The following is a 14,507-nucleotide window of genomic DNA, read 5'->3' on the forward strand; positions in this document are numbered from 1 at the left end:
CCGATCTGGGCCTGAGGGTATTAGTGTCAATTTAAACACGGGAGAGAAAGAGAGAGTAATCGCCATTTTTCTTTATTGGGGGAGTGAAGAAGGATAGGATTCAGATGATGAAGTACAGATGAATGCTCCATAAACCCTACTCTTCTTCTTTTACCTCCAGCTTCGATTATACCATTCCTTGTTTGTGAAGGTTCGTAACTTCTTCTTCTCTCTAAATTATCTCATGGATTTATGAAAAGAATCGATTTTGTTTGATTTATGGGTTCTAATTAGTCGAAGCGCTTGGGTAGGTTTGCAATGTTCTAGCTGGTCTTGAGCAATCTCTGGTTTAGGGTACCGAAATATGTTTATGGGAATTGAAATTTATCGGATGAGATTTTGTTTCTACAGTCGTCTGTTCAAATTCGATTTCCCATGTTTCGTTTGTTTTGGTATAGGCATTTTAGTTGGTAAGGATGATAACTGGATACAGCACGCCAAGTGCACATGTTCTAATGAGCTCTCGGGCATTCAAGTCATCATCATATAGAGCTGCAGCAGGACAGACTCAACATTATCTTGCTCGAAGTTCATTGCCTGTCGTAAAGAACTCGTGGGGATCACCACCTTCACCTTTCAATGAGCTTCCGAGAGTGTCAAGAGGCATGTGAATTTCTTCTACTCATATGGTTTCAAACACTTATTATCATATATCCCTGCTTATATCTGTAAATTGCTCCAATGAGTTTATATGATGTGAATATTAAAAGACCTGTCCATGGGCTGAAACTAGGATAAGTGACTTTGGTATTTCAAAGGTGCTGCTTTTGTTTCCTAATTCAATCTTGTATACTTTGATTGTTTTAGGTGTGCCTCTGTCATATCTCTCAGCCTCGTCTTCTCTGCTTCTGAATGGAGAACAAGGTAGTCTATCTGGTACATTACCTGTGTTACCTGTCCGCAGAAAAACTCTTTTGACTCCACGAGCGTCAAAAGATGTACCTTCTAGCTTCCGATTTCCCCCGATGACCAAGAAGCCACAATGGTGGTGGAGAACTTTGGCTTGCCTGCCTTACCTAATGCCACTGCATGAAACTTGGATGTATGCAGAAACCGCTTACCATCTCCACCCATTCCTAGAAGATTTTGAATTCTTAACCTACCCATTTCTAGGCGCCATAGGAAGATTACCAAGCTGGTTCCTCATGGCTTACTTTTTTGTAGCTTATCTAGGGATAGTGCGAAGAAAAGAATGGCCTCACTTCTTCAGGTTCCATGTAGTGATGGGTATGCTGCTTGAAATCGCACTCCAGGTTATAGGGACCGTTAGCAAGTGGATGCCTCTTGGAGTCTATTGGGGTAAGTTTGGGATGCATTTCTGGACTGCTGTTGCGTTTGCTTATCTGTTTACCGTCCTTGAAAGCATACGGTGTGCACTTGCGGGTATGTACGCAGACATCCCGTTTGTCTGTGATGCTGCCTATATCCAGATTCCGTACGACTAAGAAGAAACAACATTGGATCGTTATGACTCCTCTTTTTTTTTTTTTTTGTTAATTAGGTCCTTGTTTTGTTGTTACAATGACTCTTCTTGAATGACAATTATGTTTGTAATCAACGTTTCATGAACGCAGCCGTCAAAGTTACAAACTTTTGAACATGGATTGGCTATGAAACCAAAAATATAATCGAACATTTTTGGGGGTGTATTTTGGGAAAGAAATATAATTAGGTGGACTAAAATGTAAATCCAAATTTCCTTTTTTAAACCCTAATTTTGACACAACTCTAGTTTCATAAACCTTGAGCTCGCCCTCCTCCAAAACCTTAACGTATGTTGTTGATTCCGGACAAAATATGAAAGATTCGGTCTGCGAAGAGTGCAAACAAAATCCATGGAAGTACAAATGTCCCGGATGTTCAATTCGATCGTGTGCCCTTCCCTGTGTGAAAGCCCACAAGCAGCGAACAGGTTGTACCGGAAAAAGGAAGTTCACCGACGTCGTTCCCCTCTCCAAGTTCGACGACAATCTCCTCCTCTCTGGTATAATTCTAATCTGGGTTTTATGTGAATCTGTTTTTTCGTTTCGTGATTTTCAAAAGTTTTCACCTTTAAAGTGTTTGTTTGTATTTGATTCTTCTATGTTTGATTGATGGAAATATCTCTTCTTTTTTTGTGCTTGCATGTTAGACTACAATATGCTTGAGGAAACAAAAAGAGTAGCCGAGTCTGCTCTGAGAAGGAGAAGTCAATTATGCAAAAATCATTATTCTTATAAGTTACCCTATCTTCTTAAGAGCCTTCAAAGTGCTGCTTATAGCCGCAGAACTAAGCTATGGTATCTCCCTAGTGGAATGTTAAAGAGGGAAAATAATCAGTCCAGATACGATAATAGGTAATCTCTTTTTATTCCAAGTCTGAGCTTTTATGATTGCATACAATTTCTAGCAAAATATACTTGATCTTTGATCTGCTCTGTAAAGAAAGATGCTTTAACTGAAGTGCGGCTATTGCCTTACTTTCTGACTAGTCTTCTTTTGCTGTTGATGGATTTTTGCTTTAGGAGCAAGTGTATCTCGTGGACAATAGAGTGGCGGTTTCACTCTACAGATGTCATTCTTGTTGACCATGGGTTAGTATTACTCTCTAGGGCTGAAAATCATATTTGTTTATTGAGACATGTGGTTTTGTTCTTTCATCTGTCTCTATTGATACTGAAAAAATCCATCCCAGAGTTGGTGAAGATAGAAACCTATGCTCAGTGATAAAGAATCATCTCAAGCCTGGCCCCTGGATTCACAAGCTCAAGCCTTTTTGTGATGTGGATCTTGATTCTCTCAAACTTTTTATACGCCAATACCCAAAGGTTTGCTTTTATTCTCACACTATTATTCCCGTCTTTGTATATTTTGCCATGTCTAACAAAATATTAACCTTTTTTTCCTTGCTCACAGGGTGCAAAGGCTCCTTTCAAGGAGCTGGACATCAAAGCTCCTTTGAGGAAACAGCTTGCCAAAGTTGTTATATTAGAGTACCCGGTGATCCATGTATATCTACCTTCACAGAGCTATGAATTTAAAGTTATCAAAGACTTTAACACGACACCTAATCCTAATGATTCGTTATACGATGGTCATGGATGCACAAATGGTATAACCTTCCGAGAAGAAGAAATAGAAGAAGACGACATTGACTCCTTTGAGCCAGAGGTTCTTGGTCTTATGAAACAAATGAACTATAACCCGTGTCTGCGAGTCTCAGAGAAAAGCAAGGCAGAGGGCGTTGGTACCAACAACTCAAATCCTCAGGTTGATACCACAGAACAAGAAGATGCCGGTAACATGGAGCTTGAATTTGAGCAAGGGTTAATAGACACATACTCAGATCTTTTTGCGGAGATGAACCCAGGTGACTATTTCAACTTTGAATGTGAATTTGCAAAGGGGTTGGATTCGGATGATAATTGCAATCTCCAAAATTTAGATACTGATTTCATCGCTGATGGACTAGATTTAGAAGAAGGGGAAATCGTCGAATGATGGTCATAGTCTTGTTCTGGCAAAAAGGAATTACTCTCTGTGAAACATTTTTGAGGATTATGTTCATGCCTGAAGCTCTCTTGTTCGAGCACATTAGCTATACTTGGTAATAGCCAAAGCTTTTACTGGAATGCAATAAGCCACAGCACTGATGGTCATAAGTTTTCGGTCTGGGCTTTGATCAACAGGTATTTCTTTTGTAGTAAACCAGATTACTAGGCTGTTCTGTGGTTTGTAGCAAACTTGATTGTTTACATACAAGATAGTTAACTTAAGAATGTCTCCGAAACTTTTGTTCAGTCTTATCCTCCTATAGATCCTCATAAATTAATCTTGTTGTCTTTCAGATCTTCTTTATAGTCAATGTAATACAGACCAAACCTTGTAGTTTGCCCAAAAGTTTTCTAGCAACGGACCAGAAGGATCAACAATAGATATAATCTATGAACGGATATTATATGTAAAGAGTAAATAAGCAAGAGAGCATACATGTAAACAACAATATCAAAAATTGCAATCTAGATCATACAGATTTGAAGAGAAATTATTTCATGGATTACATTTGAGAGTAAACAAATAAGTCCACTACGGAATCATTAAAATTCTCTTAATATATACATTGCAACCGGTTCAATTCAACTCAACCCACTCTGCAGGCTCCTAAGGACTTTGAAATCCCTCAAGCTTAAAAAGAAGAACTAAAGAGTTGACCTGAGAACAATGGCACGGATCTAAATGAGTTTATGTATGCCAACCAGACGGCGCTTTAATCTCTCCAAGCCTCCTTCTCTGCTTGAAAATCATCAAACATCTATTTCATTAGCATTAATGTATTGAGTATCATTATTCTTTTGATTTCACATATTTATTGCATTCACGACTGGAACCATGAGTTTTATATCGATGAGGTAAATATCAGGAAGTTGGGGAATAGAATAGCTCACCTCTTATTGGTTAGAGGAATACTGACATCTCTGTAGAAGGGATAAAGGGAAGAATCCTATCACCATAGAGTTCGTGCAGTTTCACCAATAGCCGTCCGGAATCAAGATCATCTTTCCATATCTGATCAAGGATTGCTTTCATGGTAATAGCCCGACTCCTGCCGCTTTCTTTCACCTTTCCATTTCTGCTTTCAGATTCGTTAGCATCAGAGGCTTGTTCTGATGAGGATGGCTGAACAGAGTTTTGTGGCGGATTGTCATTTTCCACTGGATTATCTACTTGCATTGGAGCTGAGCCAGATTGATCTTGTGAATGTACACCATCTGGCCCATCCATGGTTATCAATCTTTTCTGCGGTGATTGGTTTTCTGAAGAATCTACACTCAGCTTCCGCTTGTGGGGATCAGTACTGATTATCTTTCCCTTTCCCTTTCCCTTATGGAGAAAACTTGGTGACGGAGATGGTAAAGGTGGGAAGATTTTAAGCCGGCCATGTATACACAAGCCTGCAGCACGCTGAAAAGAAAAAGGGGGCAAGTCCATCTAAGGATTGTCCACTGAGAATTCTACAAAGATGAAATTTTACAAGGATGTGTTTACTAACCAGCAAGGCTCCATATACACGCCAAGCTTCGTAGATCTTCATCTGATTTTTTTGCTTCTCAGCATTCAATTCAGGTTCGAGAAGACTTAGATATGGTTCGAGATTTGATAGAATAAGAAGGCGTACCTACACAATATATGACATTCAGATGACAACAGATAACAATGCAGGATAGCTGTGCTAAAGTTTTTGGTAGCAGGGGTATCTGATTCACTGGAGTAGCCGTTTAAGACGATAAAAGTCCTAATTTCCCAATAAAATGAATAAGCAAACCCGGAAAAATGGTATGGGCAAATCAAATTGTATCTCAGATTCTGAAAAGTCCCTAGATTGAAGGACAAGCTGGGTAACATTATTTCTCGGTGATATCTGAAATAGCATGCACAAACTTTCTGAAAGGTCAAGGAATGACTTACAACAGTGTGCCCCAAAGCTGCTAATCCTTGAATCGCACCATAGTGCTGAGTCAAAGCCTTCTTTGGGTCCAGCAGTGCATTGACTAAAGTTCTGGTAAGACGAGACTGAAGAGTTATATAAACGGTTCCATACCTGCAAGATTTTATTAAAATCACAGGATTTCAGATGCTAAAAGAATATAAAGGTGAGATATGTAAAATAAAAGTGCGAGACAATGTACCCTTTTAAATAATGAAGAAGACTATAGCAAGTTATTACTAATTGTTGTTAATATAGATCTAACCATTTGTTTTTCAGCTCGAGCAAAAAAGAAGTAGATATCAATAGTAAAGAGATCAAACAAGATAAACTTAGCAGAACATCTATGGATAATCATCTCATGATATTTCCTTATAGAATTTCATTATTAGCTCCAGTAAGAAATCATGTATAGATCCCCACAATCAACCAAAACAAACACAGAGTTCATGACATGAAAGGGAAATAATGAACCTTTTACATATCAGTGAAACCAGATTTGCCGCAAAATCTCTGAGTTCCCAGTGGTTGTCAGCAAATCTATTTCCAAGCTTTCTTGATACAAGGCATGTTACAACAGATGGCATCAACTGGTGCAGCTGGCACCAAAAGAAAAAGTTCACTCAGCTTCATGGTTATGAAACATTGCTCAAACAACCAACTCATTATCCCAAGGCTGGTTTACATAATCTCAATACAGATCAAAGGCAAAACTTGTTGTTATTTCAAGCAGACTGAGAGTACTTAAGCACTCGAGCTTGCAGACCTCGGACAAACACTACCACTAACCATTTGATACCCATTATATAGAATATGTCTAATATAGAACTTGAAGAAACCCAAATCAGAAGCCTAAAGAAAATGGAGCTACATGATTCTACAATTTTTTAGATAGTGGCAAAAGATAATCCAGAGAAAACTTACATAAGGTTCTATGTGTATGTGAGGATTCTGTAGAAGACTTCTAACAATGTGCATTAGATTAAACAGGAGTCGGAAGTCATTTAAGCCATTTGAAACCTGCACAAGTGGAGAAAATTAAAACTGCAAAAACTTAACGTGGGTCTTATTGGTTCACACTAGTTCCTCGGTGGTGCATAATGTTACCTCATCAGCAATGAAATTTGTAAAATATGGAACTAGAGGATGAAGTCCTGAGTCTGAGGCCAAGCTCACTAATGCTTCTTTATACAGAGGAGGATTTGACTTGCTCATTGCAAGTTCAGCAATCTTTTGGAAGTATAACTGTGAAGAGAGAACAACAGATAAGTCCTATGTATGTAAGGATATTACCCTATGATATTTAGACTGCACCATATACCTGAAGTTCCCTAGATAGTACATGCTTCACTGGTAGCCTAACGTCAATAAGAGGTCCGTCTTTTTGTTCATGGATTTTGGTTTCTGCAGGTGCTCTAATGACTAGAGACAACACAAACAAGTGAAAAATATAGTCAAGATAGGAAAGAACAAGGATTTCTTGCTCATGCGGATCCGCAAAACAATAATACAGATGGATCTGAAAATATGTATTTTGATCTTTCAGTAACATCAGTAAGCTCACCACTTAACACGGGGTAACTGTAGAAAGAGGTTTATACACCTCTGAAACGTCATTGTACATACTAATATTTGTTTCATGTTGAAAAATTCATATAATGACTTTACAACTCTAGCCCAGGGCATAAGATTGAGAGACAAACCTTCTAAAGGAGCATTTTCTGGTATAGCTGGTTGCACTCCTTCAATAGCCAGCCAGTGACAAACAATTTCAGTATCAAGGGGAGCTTTTGGCAGCGGGGCTTCGATCACCTAGAATCATGACATTTCTTGAAAACATAAGGAACCCAAAATGAAGAATTTAACTGAAACAAAAAAAACATGCCAGCTTTTCCAACATCTTACATCTTTGAAATCCACTTCTCTGTCATCAGTGTAGAACAAATCGCGATGTCCAATAGCTTTTCTAAAACGAAATGGCCCTCCTGAGGCAAATCCATATATCGGCTGCAATAGATATAATCACTCTCAAAAAGATGCCTTTGATTCAGTTGACTACAATAGTGAAATATGTGAAAGCAATGTGTAACAGATGGTGTTATTCATATGCACCAGTAAAGCCAAACCTCAAAACTAGAAACCATATATCTTTGTCACTCAACTACAAAAACCAGGAAGCTTACACAACCAAAACTCTAGATAATGGGAAGTAAGAAATAGGTCATCGAGTTTGTACCTCAACGTTCCTTAAGTTGAGAGCACCATCTACATCCGAAGCTGTTAAAGTCGTTCTCTTTGAGTGACGCATGCATTTGATAGCTTCCTGAAAGGACATCCAAAGAGAAGGTACAGAAAGATCAATATGCTGATACCAGAAAACTCACCTCAAGAACACAAAGACATGATTAGAAAAAGAAGGTAACCTGCATGATCTCTCGGACACGATACTCAACATCAGGAGCAAGCATAAGAGCAGCTTCAGGTAACAAGTTGGTAATCCCAATACTTTGAGCTATTACCTCAACCGTTTCCTTAGGTACAATGCTCATCTTCCCCAGGCTGCTTATCCACTGTGGCGATACAAGGACACAGAAGAAACATCAACAGTGGTTATATTAAGTAAGAAAAAAGCACAAAAAATCATTGGAACCTCCCAATTAAACCATTGTTGGGCATACACAATGAATCGCAATTCAACAGCCCAGAAGACAAAGGCTGCTTCCATACTCCGTAAAAGTGTGAAATTTGTCCCGTTAACCAAAATTCGAGCACAAAAATAAGTTGGAAATTTACATGAACCGGAGAGGGATTTGCGTTGAGCGACGAAGATCCAGACACTTCACTTGAGAGGAAAGAAGCTCCGATTAACCGATGCCAAGCCTCTTGTTAATATAAGAAGCCGGGCCGGGTTTTTTAATTGCTGTCAAATTCACCCGGTTGGACTATTTCGGGTTAAATTAAATTTGGGCTGTCTCTATATCTATTTTGGGCCAAGGCCCAATAAGAGCGAAATATTTTATTTCTCTGCCAACTAAAGACAATTAATCCTACGAGAAAGGACGAAACAAATGTTTCAAGACAGTAGTTCTGTCTTCTGTGGTAGTTCTTTCTATTTTCTACACAAACAAAATTGATCCAAACACAAAAGGAAAAAGGAGCACAAAAGTCCAAATCAATGAAGACATCAACATACGTGAAAGCCTTAATCACACTCTTTCTTTACAAACATCAAGACCAAATATAATTAGGGGCAAACCAAATTGTTGGTGGATGCAATAACATATGTAGATTTTTCTTCTTTTTACATGAAAAAATAATTGCCAGTCCCAGTATCAGAATTTGGGACGAATACAAGCAATTTCTTTGTATATCAACCAAAATAATATTAGGATAGTCCTGAAACATCCCGTACCCAAGATATTCCACCTGGAAACGCTCTATGAACTCTGCTTCTTCCCGCTGCAGTGACTTTTGTTTTTTCCCCCATCACCATAATTTCTTTCGCCATAACCGGCTTGTGTATTACATTTGCATCCTCTTTGCCTTCCGTCAGAAACCGCAGACCCTGGAGTTTCCATAGTTTTATAGTTTTAGAAAGCCAAAGAAACATCATGACATGAAATCATCAAATAACAGCTACTACCACAAGTATTTTCAGGTTCCAATTTTTATTCGAATAAGCTTGATGAGAGATTGCCTTGAATATATGCAAATTCAAGATCAACCATCTCGTTGAATTTTTTCACTATAAGCAACTTTTTTGCGTCAACAGAATGGAAATGCACATTTATATGATGGAAAAAGGTATAGTAGCATTCTTACAGAGAGAGAAGTATTAGTGGATGGTTTTCCATCAATAGGTAATCTCTCACCAACATCCTAAACCACAAAGCCAGAAACAAGATTTTTTTCATTAAGGCCTATAACTACGTGAAAAATAAGTAAGAAAACGTTTCACTTAATTTGTAAGTTAACACTCACCTGAAATACTTTAGTACTTGTGCTGTCTTTAACGCCTGCAACTTGACATAGATGCCATAGTCCAGAGAGGGTCACATCCTAAAATTTTAACAAAAAAAATATCTGTTTGAGATCAATTAGTTTTAAGAAAATTGATAGCGTGAAGTGGTTTGTAGTATCTAATGGTTGTAGACAAATTACTTGTTTGCTTTCAAGACTTTCAATCTTCCCTTCCTGTAAAAATTTCATATAAGAGAGTAAAGATATATTAGCCCCTTTAAAATATGCATATTAGAGGGCAATGATGCATATTAGAGGGCAATGATGAGACTTACTATTCCAGAAATCATTTCATTAAGTTGCTTAAAATCAAACCCAATTTGCGAAATGCTTGATCTCATCTCAGTAACCTGAATTGAAGCAAGATTCCATGTGAGCATTAGCATTAAAATGAATATCAAAGAAAGGCATAGATGGAGTAAATCGCAGATATGAGAATCAAGCTGTAATTTGAAAGAAACAAAGGACTCTACTGTACATGTGAAGAAAAACAGTTCAGGGCCAAAGAGATAGGACGTTAATAAATAAATACTCTACAATCTTTTGGAATTCCTAAATGTGTTTTAAATTCTTCTAAGATGTTAAATGTACAAGAGGAGATCTCTCTCAGACGAATGTATAAGTATCCTAATCTTAAGTCTAAGGAAAAAATAAGGCATCAATACAAGAAAGTGAGAAATAAAACGGGTTCCTTACATCACTTAAGATCATTTTAGATGTCTCATTCTGCTCTTCCACCTTCCAATCCAAGGTCGCTAGCTTCTGAGAAAGATGTTTCCTTGTTGACTGCGTAAACAAATGCACTAGGTCAAAAAATCATAATGAAATAGAATATATAACAGAGGAAGGTCTCAAAAAAATTATTTGTTCACCGCTAATGTGTCTGACAAATCGTCTAGTTGTTTCGAAACAGAGGCAACCGCATCAGCCATATTTTTCTTTGTCACAAACATTGCATCTGAAAACGACCAGCCCTGCAATGTGGGTAAACCTTAGAAGTCAATGATATATAGTTTACCGGTAAACCACATGTTACAAAACTATAACAAAAGACACATGAAACATAGAGAAAAATAGACAGATTTTAAAGAGATAAACACCTTCCACCACATGTAGCAGTACCCCATAGCTCCAACGGCAGCCGCTGGAACCAGGTAAGATGCATAGCCTACAAGAGCAAAAGCAAAGATTATATCATTCTCTGTTTCTCATAAAAAATAAACATATTTGAAACATTTCCTACATTATCAAAAGTAGTACATAAATATTTTATGAGAAACTAAGACTTGTACATACCACTGGAGTTTGAATCTCCATTAAAGATGGTAACTGGATTGGTCATAGTTAGTTCTTTGATCTCGTTTGCAAGCTGTCGAATCTGGTTATCAAGAGACAACAAAAATTATGTCACTAAGAGGGGAGTCCAGTATTGGCCTAGTGATAAAGAGTGATGAATTATTTTCTATTCCGATTGTTTATGTTGGATCGATGAGAAAAATAAGCTTACAGAGCAAAAGAAAATGAAATACCTGAGCAGCAAGGAGTGCACCGTCATACTTAAAAGGAGTGCTTTCAACTCCTTGAGCACCATTGAGTAAGTCTTGAAGTTGGGCTATTAGGTCAGACAACCTCCCATGTCTCAATACGATCGAACCAGATACACCTTGGACATGATGAAAACAGAACCAAGTGTCATTAAAGGTCATTAAATGGAACATCCAAGCTAGAATAACTAAATCATTCTTGCTACATCCAAGCTGTATTACCATCAAAACTACACTAACGATTGAAGATTAGAAGTTCTGGACCATTTTAGCAAAGTGATCAATCAATTTGCCAAGATAAATTCAAACCCTAACTCTTCATAAAACAATTCCCTAGATTAGAGAGTCAAAGCAATACGAATCGAATTTGATTACAACAAGCAAAGATAATAAAACAAGCATCAAAGTGAGAAAGAGACCTGCGCCGAGTAGGATAAGGACCTTAGAGGTCTGAACACCGGCTTGCATCGCCATGAATTCCGGTTACAAGCTGAAAAAGATTCTCGATTAATTCTCTGTTCCGTGTCGCCAAGCCACCGCGAGAGACCAATTATGACACCCTTTTGCCCTTTAGACCTCAATTTTAGCTTTGATTTACCACAAAGATAAATACTTTTCAAAACTTATGTTCTTACCCCCGAAGCTTCCAATTTTAATCGAACTATTGTCCTTAGACACATATTAGAATATTTAACACCACTTGAGCTTATATACATATCAAACGTTAATATGTACAGTATATACAATTACATATGTATTTATACTTTTATTGCCCTATAGACCTCAGCTTTAGCTTTGATTGACCAGAAACATTAATATTTTAACAATTTATGTATTCACCCCAAACACTTCCTTTTGAATCAGATTACCCCAGAAGGCAATGCAAATCGAATGACTAAGGTTATTTTAGACATTTCTCAATAATCCAAACCATTACGCAACTTCACTGTATTAACCTGTTTTCTTCATCGAAGAAGATAGAGAGACCAAAACAAAAAAAGCTTTGAATATCCGCCATGGATGTTGGACGATGCTTTCTCTTTCTTCTATTACCAAGTTTCTTCTTCTTGCCTTCACAAACGCAGAGCACCGATTCATTCACATCGGTTCTCGTATCTCAAAACGGACTCGATTTCGTCAAAAATCTTCTAGTTAACAAAGCTATCGCGTCGATTATACCTCTCCAGATTCCCAGAATTGAGAAATCTATGAAAATCCCGTTCCTTGGAGGAATCGATGTTGTTGTCTCGAATCTCACGATATACGAGCTTGACGTTGCGTCATCTTATGTTAAGCTTGGTGAGACAGGTGTTGTCATCGTCGCTTCAGGGACGACTTGTAATTTGAGTATGAATTGGCATTATTCTTACAGTACTTGGCTTCCTCCTATTGAAATATCTGATCAGGGTATTGCATCTGTTCAGGTAATTATGATCAATTTTACTAATTCTTAGTTTTGATCATCTCAATCTTGTGAATCAATGGAAAGACAAGATTTTTCTTGCGAATCACAAATTTCTGTTCTGTTTTGTATCCTTATGTTTCGTGATTGTTATATGTCTTAGAACATAGTTGCATATGGGAATCAGAGGTGACTGTTGCTCTCTGTTTACCATTTCCATGTGTTGGTTTTAGTTGTTGCTGTGATCTGCTCATTTTTATATCTGTTTTACAAAGGGAATTTGATGAGTGCTGATTCTCGCCTTCTCGGTAAGGTTCAAGGCATGGAAATCGGGCTCTCTCTAGGCTTGAAAAGTGATGAAGGAGGCTTAAAACTTTCTCTTTCGGAATGTGGATGCCATGTGGAAGACATTACCATTGAGTTGGAAGGAGGAGCATCATGGTTTTATCAGGGGTACGAAATAATTTGCTTATTGATGATAGATCCACTCCCTCTTATTGCAAGACAGGTGTTGGTTTGTTTTTCATTTTAAACTTCATTCTCTTCTCTGCAATTCAGGATGGTTAATGCATTTAAAGACCAAATTGGGTCAAGTGTGGAAAGTACCATTGCCAAGAAACTCACGGAAGGAGTATCAGACCTTGATTCATTCCTACAAAGCCTTCCAAAGGAAATCCCAGTGGATGATAATGCTGACCTTAATGTCACTTTCACCAGTGATCCTATATTGAGAAATTCATCTATCACTTTTGAGATTGATGGCTTGTTCACCAAAGGAGAAACAAATCAAGTCTTAAAATCCTTCTTCAAAAAGTCTGTATCTTTAGTTATCTGCCCTGGAAATTCTAAAATGCTCGGAATTTCAGTTGACGAAGCTGTTTTTAACTCTGCTGCAGCTTTGTACTATAATGTAAGTTCCTAATTTCCTAATTCCTTAGGTTCCAACTAGAAAGAATGCTCTTGATAAAACTGTTCTATATGTTTCCGATACATCAATATTACTGTTTTCCACCGTTGTTTCTAATATGAGGATGTTCACTCTTGCCATATTCAGGCAGACTTTGTGCAATGGGTTGTGGATAAAATACCAGAGCAGTCTCTTTTAAACACTGCTAGGTGGAGGTTCATCATTCCACAACTATACAAGAAATACCCGAACCAGGATATGAATCTGAACATCAGTTTGTCCTCACCTCCGCTTGTAAAGATATCAGAGCAATACGTTGGAGCTAATGTTAATGCAGACCTAGTAATCAATGTTCTAGATGCAAACCAAGTAATACCTGTAGCTTGCATCTCCTTGGTGAGTCCTCCAATGACAATGCTCCATATCTTTTGTTTTAGTTACTTACTATAAGCAAATTTGCAGTGATGTCGGTTTACCAATAGATGATTCACTGTTTCCTTGGCTGCAGATGATCCGGGGATCTGGTGCTCTCAGAGTCATGGGCAATAACCTTGGAGGCAGCGTAAGTTTAGAAGATTTCTCCATGTCTTTGAAATGGAGCAACATTGGAAATCTCCATCTGCATCTTCTTCAGGTAAAACCATCATGTCAAGTGTTTAAAGCACTCGCATGTTTGTTTCTTTCATTCTTAGCATTCACACGTGTTTCTTTATCTTGTTCCGATCTTCTAGCCAATAGTGTGGACTGTTATACAAACAGTGTTTGTGCCATATGCAAATGACCACCTAGAAAAGGGATTCCCGTTGCCCATAATGCACGGATTCACACTTCAGAATGCGGAAATCATCTGCTCAGAATCTGAAATCACAGTTTGCAGCGATGTCGCCTACTTGGATTCGTCCCAACAGCCTCAATGGCTTTGAAGCTACCACGATCTACGACTTGGAAACCTAACTCGTTGTAGTTTACAATTGGTGGTTGTAAGTGTCGCTACTGGTTTGGCATTTGGACCAGACTCAGCGACCAAAACGAACAAAGCTTTGTATAATACTTTTGTACTTAATGTTGACTAATCTGTGAATGATATTTCTGTCTGAAATAAAATAGTCTTTGTAATTACTGTGGTATGAA

At 38.0% G+C, this 14,507-nt stretch overlaps 5 protein-coding genes across 13 annotated transcripts; 3 read left to right on the forward strand and 2 right to left on the reverse strand.

Annotated features, from left to right (window-relative positions):
• Positions 1-41: 41 nt before the first annotated feature.
• Positions 42-3,980, forward strand: AT1G04945 (HIT-type Zinc finger family protein). Of its 4 annotated transcripts, NM_001197981.1 has the most exons (9): positions 42-190; positions 291-333; positions 438-642; positions 847-1,422; positions 1,844-2,023; positions 2,171-2,375; positions 2,544-2,612; positions 2,714-2,846; positions 2,935-3,906. In NM_001197981.1, the coding sequence occupies exons 3-9, from the start codon at positions 456-458 to the stop codon at positions 3,517-3,519; spliced, it is 1,935 nt and encodes a 644-aa protein (NP_001184910.1). In that variant the 5' UTR covers positions 42-190; positions 291-333; positions 438-455; the 3' UTR covers positions 3,520-3,906. The 4 variants fall into 4 exon arrangements, with proteins under 4 accessions (NP_001184910.1, NP_001320737.1, NP_001077460.1 ...); NM_001331506.1 differs by lacking the exons at positions 42-190; positions 291-333; positions 438-642; positions 847-1,422 and having other exon boundaries at positions 1,770-2,023; positions 2,935-3,388; positions 3,491-3,971; NM_001083990.1 differs by lacking the exons at positions 42-190; positions 291-333; positions 438-642; positions 847-1,422 and having other exon boundaries at positions 1,776-2,023; positions 2,935-3,388; positions 3,464-3,980.
• Tic20-I (translocon at the inner envelope membrane of chloroplasts 20) lies at positions 50-1,698 on the forward strand. The gene is made up of 3 exons (NM_100372.5): positions 50-190; positions 438-642; positions 847-1,698. The coding sequence occupies exons 2-3, from the start codon at positions 456-458 to the stop codon at positions 1,482-1,484; spliced, it is 825 nt and encodes a 274-aa protein (NP_171986.3). The 5' UTR covers positions 50-190; positions 438-455; the 3' UTR covers positions 1,485-1,698.
• Positions 3,953-8,399, reverse strand: TAFII59 (TATA BOX ASSOCIATED FACTOR II 59). 3 transcript variants are annotated; one of them, NM_179261.4, is made up of 13 exons: positions 8,297-8,399; positions 7,927-8,073; positions 7,740-7,826; positions 7,409-7,510; positions 7,207-7,315; positions 6,825-6,925; positions 6,611-6,748; positions 6,428-6,523; positions 5,978-6,102; positions 5,485-5,617; positions 5,069-5,194; positions 4,464-4,980; positions 3,953-4,308 (listed from the first exon to the last, which is right to left on the reverse strand). In NM_179261.4, the coding sequence occupies exons 2-12, from the start codon at positions 8,050-8,052 to the stop codon at positions 4,474-4,476; spliced, it is 1,650 nt and encodes a 549-aa protein (NP_849592.1). In that variant the 5' UTR covers positions 8,053-8,073; positions 8,297-8,399; the 3' UTR covers positions 3,953-4,308; positions 4,464-4,473. The 3 variants fall into 3 exon arrangements, with proteins under 3 accessions (NP_849592.1, NP_171987.1, NP_001030969.1); NM_100373.4 differs by having other exon boundaries at positions 8,182-8,398; NM_001035892.3 differs by having other exon boundaries at positions 7,927-8,398.
• Positions 8,400-8,639: 240 nt separating this feature from the next.
• On the reverse strand, positions 8,640-11,801 carry AT1G04960 (golgin family A protein (DUF1664)). 2 transcript variants are annotated; one of them, NM_100374.3, is made up of 11 exons: positions 11,487-11,801; positions 11,053-11,186; positions 10,820-10,901; positions 10,624-10,691; positions 10,396-10,497; positions 10,220-10,309; positions 9,799-9,873; positions 9,665-9,697; positions 9,485-9,562; positions 9,326-9,382; positions 8,653-9,068 (listed from the first exon to the last, which is right to left on the reverse strand). In NM_100374.3, exons 1-11 carry the CDS (start codon positions 11,539-11,541, stop codon positions 8,889-8,891), a joined length of 954 nt encoding a protein of 317 aa, NP_563723.1. In that variant the 5' UTR covers positions 11,542-11,801; the 3' UTR covers positions 8,653-8,888. The 2 variants fall into 2 exon arrangements, with proteins under 2 accessions (NP_001077461.1, NP_563723.1); NM_001083992.2 differs by having other exon boundaries at positions 8,640-9,068; positions 11,053-11,736.
• A 154-nt stretch (positions 11,802-11,955) lies between these two features.
• On the forward strand, positions 11,956-14,495 carry AT1G04970 (lipid-binding serum glycoprotein family protein). Of its 3 annotated transcripts, none has more exons than NM_100375.4 (6): positions 11,956-12,491; positions 12,783-12,922; positions 13,028-13,379; positions 13,524-13,772; positions 13,885-14,010; positions 14,108-14,495. In NM_100375.4, exons 1-6 carry the CDS (start codon positions 12,084-12,086, stop codon positions 14,297-14,299), a joined length of 1,467 nt encoding a protein of 488 aa, NP_563724.1. In that variant the 5' UTR covers positions 11,956-12,083; the 3' UTR covers positions 14,300-14,495. The 3 variants fall into 3 exon arrangements, with proteins under 3 accessions (NP_563724.1, NP_001318922.1, NP_849593.2); NM_001331507.1 differs by having other exon boundaries at positions 12,745-12,922; positions 14,108-14,494; NM_179262.2 differs by having other exon boundaries at positions 11,956-12,922.
• Positions 14,496-14,507: the final 12 nt, after the last annotated feature.

This window comes from Arabidopsis thaliana (genome assembly GCF_000001735.4).
Source record: "Arabidopsis thaliana chromosome 1 sequence".
Taxonomy (NCBI): Eukaryota; Viridiplantae; Streptophyta; class Magnoliopsida; order Brassicales; family Brassicaceae; genus Arabidopsis; species Arabidopsis thaliana.

What these genes read in the sequence shown, in the direction of transcription:
- AT1G04960 (NM_001083992.2), bottom strand. Translation starts at nt 11,292, where the DNA reads ATGGTAATACAGCTTGGATGTAGCAAGAATGATTTAGTTATTCTAGCT. An exon ending in GTGCACTCCTTGCTGCTCAG is followed by an intron (nt 10,902 to 11,052) that starts GTATTTCATTTT and finishes CTTGATAACCAG; the next exon opens with ATTCGACAGCTTGCAAACGA. An exon ending in ACTGCTACATGTGGTGGAAG is followed by an intron (nt 10,498 to 10,623) that starts GTGTTTATCTCT and finishes CCCACATTGCAG; the next exon opens with GGCTGGTCGTTTTCAGATGC.
- AT1G04945 (NM_001197981.1), top strand. Translation starts at nt 456, where the DNA reads ATGATAACTGGATACAGCACGCCAAGTGCACATGTTCTAATGAGCTCT. An exon ending in CGACAATCTCCTCCTCTCTG is followed by an intron (nt 2,024 to 2,170) that starts GTATAATTCTAA and finishes CTTGCATGTTAG; the next exon opens with ACTACAATATGCTTGAGGAA. An exon ending in GTCATTCTTGTTGACCATGG is followed by an intron (nt 2,613 to 2,713) that starts GTTAGTATTACT and finishes AATCCATCCCAG; the next exon opens with AGTTGGTGAAGATAGAAACC.
- AT1G04970 (NM_100375.4), top strand. Translation starts at nt 12,084, where the DNA reads ATGGATGTTGGACGATGCTTTCTCTTTCTTCTATTACCAAGTTTCTTC. An exon ending in AGGGTATTGCATCTGTTCAG is followed by an intron (nt 12,492 to 12,782) that starts GTAATTATGATC and finishes CTTCTCGGTAAG; the next exon opens with GTTCAAGGCATGGAAATCGG. An exon ending in TCCATCTGCATCTTCTTCAG is followed by an intron (nt 14,011 to 14,107) that starts GTAAAACCATCA and finishes CCGATCTTCTAG; the next exon opens with CCAATAGTGTGGACTGTTAT.
- Tic20-I (NM_100372.5), top strand. Translation starts at nt 456, where the DNA reads ATGATAACTGGATACAGCACGCCAAGTGCACATGTTCTAATGAGCTCT. An exon ending in GCTTCCGAGAGTGTCAAGAG is followed by an intron (nt 643 to 846) that starts GCATGTGAATTT and finishes TGATTGTTTTAG; the next exon opens with GTGTGCCTCTGTCATATCTC.
- TAFII59 (NM_179261.4), bottom strand. Translation starts at nt 8,052, where the DNA reads ATGAGCATTGTACCTAAGGAAACGGTTGAGGTAATAGCTCAAAGTATT. An exon ending in ACATACACATAGAACCTTAT is followed by an intron (nt 6,103 to 6,427) that starts GTAAGTTTTCTC and finishes TTTTGGTGCCAG; the next exon opens with CTGCACCAGTTGATGCCATC. An exon ending in CAGCTTTGGGGCACACTGTT is followed by an intron (nt 5,195 to 5,484) that starts GTAAGTCATTCC and finishes TATATTGTGTAG; the next exon opens with GTACGCCTTCTTATTCTATC.